At 52.3% G+C, this 7,261-nt stretch overlaps 1 protein-coding gene across 1 annotated transcript; it reads right to left on the bottom strand.

The window, feature by feature from the left end:
- Nucleotides 1–3,384: 3,384 nt before the first annotated feature.
- Nucleotides 3,385–4,827, bottom strand: MRS44_018361 (uncharacterized protein; the record flags this gene model as incomplete). The annotated part of the gene is made up of 1 exon (XM_065616556.1): nucleotides 3,385–4,827. The coding sequence occupies one exon, from the start codon at nucleotides 4,825–4,827 to the stop codon at nucleotides 3,385–3,387; it is 1,443 nt and encodes a 480-aa protein (XP_065472628.1).
- Nucleotides 4,828–7,261: the final 2,434 nt, after the last annotated feature.

Genomic DNA, 7,261 nt, shown 5'->3' with positions numbered 1-7,261 from the left:
GCGAATCATCTCCGAACCCTCCACTCCATCAACCATAACGCGCTGGGATAAACTGCAAGCTACAGTCTCTTCGTCGAAGTTCATCGGCAAGTTATGCGCTTCGCAATATTCGTTAGCTCGTTCCATAAATACCTCCTTAAACTTCCCCCTCCCACAGTGATATAGTCCAATGATAGTATCTACCATGAGATATGGATCATAATGGCATCGAAGATGATCTGGATCTATCATCGCCCACTCGCCGTTTCTCCTTTGTACCCAGCTACCACAGATGTCGAATGGGAGATAACAATGCCTACAACCGCTCGCCGGGAGAAATCCCTCGCAATAAATTGCAATACCAAGTTTGCTCCTCACATGAGCCGCACCGCCCCTCCTGCACTGCCGAAGTGTATGCCGAATTTGCTGTCCCTGAAGACCACGGCCTGCACAGAAGCCACACTTGCCCTTCCACCAGTCAAGGGAAGCCTGCCAACCTCTCACTTCCTCGGCATAGTTCCAACCCAAGAACTCCATGTCTGGTTCTAGCTCTGTTGTATAGCGCATATGCGCTGGTGGCTCTTCAGGGAATCCCCATAGGGATTCGAGCCCCTGGCTCTTGTTCCGGCGGAAGTAGAATGCGCGTACGAGGGATTCATAAATCTGGATAATATTCGCGAATCGCCAGTACGGGATGGTTTCTATTCGTTGCTCAAACCATCCTCGAGCGTCGGTCTCGATGGTTAGGTCCATGCCGTCTCGATCTGAAGCCAGTGTGGTGACGAGTTTACCAAGAAACTGATTGTCGTACACGCACAGAGCAGCTATCACTTGTCGGATAACAGGCCTGTGTTCGCAGTGGCCGTCTGGAACAGGTTTTTCCTCCAATTTCCTGCTCCAGTATGTCCTTTGATCCGAGGATCTAGCTTCACCCATGAAAATGCCAAAACACACCTCGCGGCACGGATGGAATGGCGCACATATGCTGCAATCGCCTCGACGCGGAGAATCATATGACAGAGGTATGGTTAACTGCTCTAACCATAGAAGAAGCAATCTAGCCCTCTCCCCATCGATGCCACTCTCACACGAATATATATCATGGTCGGGCTCGCGTTGTCCTGTCGCGGCGAAACAGAGAGGACATCCCACAAGCCCCCACCATTCCACCGTGCGGACCACTTCAGCAAGTTGGTCTTGCCGACGGAACTTGTTTGCCTCGGTGGTGTTGTATCTGCCGAGAAATCGAAGGATGGAGCGCCGCTCCTCAATCTCTTCCGCAGAGGCTACTTCCCACAGGCGGCCGAACAAGGGCCCGGCGTCTAAGGCACCCCGTCTTCCCAACCCAGTGATCGCCTCTACTGCCTGCACGGGGGTCGGCGTAGGTAAATTGGTTGTCGACTTGAGTGATGAGTGTCCAGCCACATAGCCATCACGTCTACGCCTCCGTTTCTCTGGCCGTTGTTGCGCTCGTGGGGATGACGCTCGTGGGGATGACGCCCGTGGGATTGTGTCGATTTCGTGGGTCTGACGCTCTGGGCCCCCGTGTTCGGCTGAGGATATTGAGATTGTATCGTCTGCCGCTGCCCCCTTGTCATCCCGCTTCCGCTTCTGTATTTTGTTCCGAGCACCTATGCTGGACCCGCCGCCGGAGGCAAGGACGACATCATGGGAAGAATGCATGCCTACGTCCGGGTTGGCATGTGACATAGCACCTTGGCCATCCTCACTTTGAGGGTGAGGCTGAGCGGTCGGGAGTCCAGGAACTTGGGCGTGGGCTCGGCGAGATGTGGGTTGGTCGCACACAGATTCTGTGGCAGGGAGCACCTCCCAGCTGGCCGCTATCCTGCCGGATAGAGGGCTAGAGGAGCCTAGCAGCGGTTGTCGCCCCTGCCCCTGCCCCTCTCCCCGATTCGGATCAGTTTTGGCCGGGAGAAATTTGCTTGGAAGGTGAAGAAACTCATGCCACCGGGTCGAGGCCCATTCATAGAGGTGCAGAAGCTGCGGCTGAAGTTTCGTTGGGAAAGCACCATCGAGACCATATGTTGATCCTCGTTGCAGCGGACGGTGCCCACTTTGCCAGGCAAATACCACGTTACGGTCTGCGTTCGCCCCAGTATCATCGAACCTATTGAAAGGTTCATATATCTCGCGTACATGCTTCTCTGAGATTGCAATGCACAACTGCCGGAGTAGTTGAGAATTCACAGGGAAGTCCCACACCTTCTCGGTTGCTGCTTTGAGAACAGAGGTGAATCGGCCGGTGGGCCAAGGTTTGCTGTCAGGAGCTATCTCGGCCCGGAAAAGTAGGGGGAATATTGTATGCTTCCCGAGATTCGTCGCAACTCTCTCGGTGTAGCATATCCACCAATGGTCGGATGTACACTAGGTACTTGTAGAGTAGATGGCCAATCTGCGCAGATAAGAATCGAGCGACAACAAATTCACGATTCGTCGATCGTTTTGCCTTGTGGTGACGTATGATATAGACCATGGCACCATTGTAGATGTAGATCCCTCTTGGACCAAACTCGCCATTGACGCACCACAAGCTAAGAAGCTCCTTGCAACGGGGTACCTGACCGCCTCCAAGATGCATGCATCCTGCCAGGGCACTCCGGAATGCTTCTTCCTTCTTTAACCAGGCAAATGTGGCCTTGCTGTTCCATGAGTCCGCCCTGGATAAACCACGGAGCCGGGTCGTGCAATCTCTTTCGTAGAGCTCCAGGTATGCCTCTTGCAGTCCATTGCTTGCATGCTTCACGAACGAGAAGCCCTGCGTCATATCCATCATGTCATCTTAGATATGTGTGAGGTCGACGGAAGGCCTCCAGTTGAGCATCAGCTCGTCGCAGAGGGCCTCGGCCTGCTCTATGAAGTATTCCGGTAGACGACGGAAGTTACTCATAGACATCTTCATAATATCTCCGTGGAATATGGTTTGGGCATCGTCACTCCAGCGGAAGAGAAATGCAGGGCTGTCTGTTCGAGCCAAGACGCGGCCGTAGTTCCGCAGACTCATCATCTCCTCGAAAGGCGACTGAGCGCCGTTTACCATATAGGTCTGTCGTACGGCCTCGAGCCGCTGAAGCTGGTTGATGCGCGGCCGTTGAGCGATCCCGAGCCTTGTATAACGACGTAGAGGAAGAGCGAGTTCGAGGAAGATGAGCCGCTGGATATATATCAATCCAGATAAGTATTTCGTGTAAGATCGGGCGGGGAGAAAGACTTTCGAAGTAGAAGAGAAGCCAAGGATTCCGCTAGCATAGATGAATATTGTCGAGCTCGGCTGGCTGTTGATTAGAGTCTGAGTGCAGAGGGATATAGTCAGCCCAAATAAGTATTCTAGCAGCTCTGCCAGTTGGTCCTGTTTCGAAGAATTCGTGGTTCCCGTCCGACTTCCGATCAGTGCATCCGCATTGTCTGCCGCATCTTCTTGGGTCTCTTCGGCGGCATCCCCCCCTCCTCCTCCTCCTCGTCATCGTCGTAGTCGTAGTCGTCATCTTCATCAACATCACTATCATCGTCATCATCATCTGTCCACCTTTCCTCATCGCCGTCGCCATTAATACTCGCCATGTCTCCATCTATTCCAAGAGGACCGCGATTCTCCCTAGCAGAGCTGAGATATGCTTGTTCATCTACTGCTCCAGCGTCGCCTGCATCTGTCAATTGACTCGTCCAGTAGGCATGGTTCCATACTAGCTCCAAGTGTCGTAGCTGCTTCTTGCTGAGGCGGGACCCGATGAACTTCACTCGATTGGCTGAGTCCATACGATAGACTCGCAGCGTCAGAGCAAGGCATCTCTTGAACCAAAGGCGATACACCTTCGTGGTCGAGGGGCTGCTCACGAACGTGAATGGCTTTGGGTAGCACGACAACGCTCGATTGCTCCGCAACCAGCAGAGGATGCCCCGGCTGGTCCTTCTTGCTGTCTCCTCGCACCGATCCATCACTCGATCGAACATATCCAGGGTGGCAGATATCTTTCGCTCATCTGCGGCTGGGCTGATAATGACGTCCTTTCCTGAACTGTCTGTACTGCTGTAGCCGAGGACAAGATCGTGACCTAGACCGCGAGGTCCGACATCAGGCCTTTCCATCAAGGCCGAGAGCATCGAGCGATCCTTGCCTCGGTACATCTCCTCCCAACCGGTCCGCTCAATCCAAGGGCCCTTCTCGGCAAATGTTAAGCTCGCCGGTCCCAAGCACAGCTCCGGTGACGGTGCTTGTAGCTGCTCTGATGATGCGCTGTGATAGTCTCTAACCCCGAACGCTGCCGTCGTCCGTACGCGCTCACGTTCCCGCTCGCGTTCCCGCATTGATCTTAGATGCTCTTGAACCCGCTGGCCCCCGATCGGCCGCAGTAGACTGCCATTACGTTCGATAATCCAGTATTGTCGCTGAGGGCCATTTACCCACGTCTGCAGAAAGACGTACCGGAATAGCTCGTCGAGTTCGCTCGAGGGGCGAGTTTTACCGTAATGGCGGCATTGATCGCGCATCCCTGGGTCAGAGTAATGACGTTTCATTGATTGGAGGCTGACTGTGCGGAAAGAGCACCCATTGCAGTCGAAACCGTCGTAAATTTGAAGGTGGGTATGTTCGGGCGAGCCATCCTCTCGTGGGAGAGCCTTATCCAAATCGAGCAGACCCTGCGCCTTGAGCATTTTCGTCAGGCCCCGTCTGGCATCCGCTGGGACGCTATGCTTGTCTCTAAGGTGTGTGGTGACACGTGAACCATCGGTGGAGAGGGCACAGAGGCATTTGCTCCGGCAGCAGATAAGAAGAGGGGCATCAGGGTCGATATAGAGTTGGAGCTTAGAGAGGAATTCTTCGACTGACATCGCGAAAGTCTCTGACGGGCGGTAGGCCGTGCTATAGAAGTGTTAATTTGAGGTATTAGGACTGACTCTGAGCGGTAAATGGAAAGGAAGAGGAAATAAAAAAGGAAAAGGAGGCAGAGAAAAAGAATATATTAAATGATATAGTCCCTGTCAGGTGCTACTACTATGTCTCTAAGTATGCCACCACTAAAGCAGCAATAGCGCCATAAACAAAAGAAACGTCAAGGTTTACGGCAAACATAGGACCAACCAGTGTGCACGGACAGAAAGTGTGTAATTTCATGAAGAAAATTATGGCAGGGGGTCAACGCACGGACGGAAAGTGTGTAATTTAGTAAATTACAAGCGATCCTTTGTACAGTAGCAAAACATGCAGGCACGACCTTCGAGCCCTTCCAAGTGGAACAGCGCGAATTTCACATCAACACACTGCCTCCAACGCCTCTGAAGCTATTCCAACTTTTCCTCCCTATATCCCTCGTTGAAAAATGGGTCGTCTACACGAGAAGCTGGGTCTCGTGGCTCAAAATGAACGGCTGGATCGATAGCTGGAAAACCGAAATGAAGCGAACCTCGAAACTCCACAAATGGGAAGGCCCAACGGCTTCAGAGGTAATGACGATGATTGCAGTGATGAAGCGAATAATTGTTAGTAATGTTAAAAGGTCTAAGTTACATGTGTCCGAGAGGAGCACAGCTCCTCACATAGTATCCACATCCCTGCCACCAGCAGATCGGACCATCTTAGTCATACAGTCTCAACATGCGGGGTCTCATACGTTCACAGCCCCGTACACTGCACCGCTGGCTCTTAGTCAGCAACAGCCCGCTATAACTCCTCCCTCAGTGCCCTAAGGGCTCTGTATTTATGGGCTATCTTGACCACGCAAAATACAGCATTTTGCGCCCCTTCTATGGCCTTCTATATGACATTTACTGCAGGTAGGCAATTTCTTCTCTAATGACTCTTGCGGCTGTTGTCGGATACGAGGGTGGTAAGTCAAGATGAATGATAATCTCAAGACGGAGAATAGATTAGTGATTGATTCAACTCTCTCCTGTCGTCTTCGTCCTTCCTCGTCCTCATTATATTCGACGAGACGAGGCTGTGATACGAGACCTGTCGGACCTGCAACAGATCTGTAACACCACTCTGACTCTTGTGTTGCACTTCGTGTGACAATCTGGGTAGAGGCATATGCAACAATAGGAGCCGGGTTGCCGTCTGCCGTTATTGGTGGTGTTGCGGGTGGCACGCGTGAAGCGCCTCTCGTTATTTTTGGCCGCATTGACGGCATTTTGGATCCGTAGATTAGCCGAGACTCGAGCCATAATGATCTCATATATCTGAGTACTTGGATTGAACTGAAATGGCTGTTTCTTGGTGGGTTTTGAGGGTGTTTGAGTTCACGTGCGGTATTTTGAGGTGTCTGCGACTTTTGTGGCTGTCCGCGACTTTTGTGCCCAACTGAGGGGCGCGGAGCCTGCCCCGAAAGTTGGCTGGTGGGGCCTTCGCCAACGGGTAGACAAAGTGCCGGCTTGGTTTACCCCCACAGTTCAAGTGGAGGGGTGGCTAAAAATAGCTTTTACCTGCCTAAAGTATTGACGCCGAGGATGAAAAGTCTAAATTGGCTCTTGCTTGTTACGCAAGGTTTACATAGGCTATTCATCACCATCAGCTATAGCAGTAGGCTGCTCCTGCATTCCGTTCGCACTTATGGATGACCTTGACAAAACGGTGGAATCAGCTGACTATCCTAGCATCATTGCATATACCTAGCCTCAGAATTCACATCCTAGCCATAGCTCTCCAGCAAACGACTCGCTCGCCTCTCCAAATGGAGCATAAGCGTCTCACCATCCGCTCAGTAATCCGGAGGGCAGGGTCACTGTCATGTCGAGGCTATAAGCGGGACGTATTTCCCGATCCCCTGGGGCGAGGTCGTTGACGAACTCCGCGAACTGCCTCCGGAAACTCAAAACGAAGTGGTGGCTCACCTACAGACCCACCTGGTGGACAAGCGAAAGAAAGATACGCTCGAAACCCTTCTTGGACATAGGTATTGCCATTGAATCACAAGAGATGCTACCACACTGTACAATGACGCCCTATTGACGTAGTCAATGTGGCAGTGGCTGCTAAGCCAACTACACCACTTAAATTCGTCGCACGCCGTCTTGGACTTCGGCTCTCCTCCCTTTCCTCTTCGTCCTTCCTTCCTCCTTGCTGCGAGCCTAGCCTGTAAGTTGGCCTACAAATGACTTACGACTCTGGTTTGGCTTTCCTAACAAAGGCTGAAATGTCTAGAATCCTGGCCGTGCGCTGTTGAAGATCTCCTATTATCTGAGAAACGTCCTTCCGAATCTTCGCGCGCGTCGATAGTTTACGAGCGCGATACCGGAGCCCAAGTATCAGGATATTGCTGCTATTCCC

This window comes from Fusarium solani (genome assembly GCF_023522795.1).
Source record: "Fusarium solani strain SB1 chromosome Unknown bctg00000015, whole genome shotgun sequence".
Lineage (NCBI taxonomy): Eukaryota > Fungi > Ascomycota > Sordariomycetes > Hypocreales > Nectriaceae > Fusarium > Fusarium solani.
This window is presented reverse-complemented; position numbering and strand designations above follow the sequence as displayed.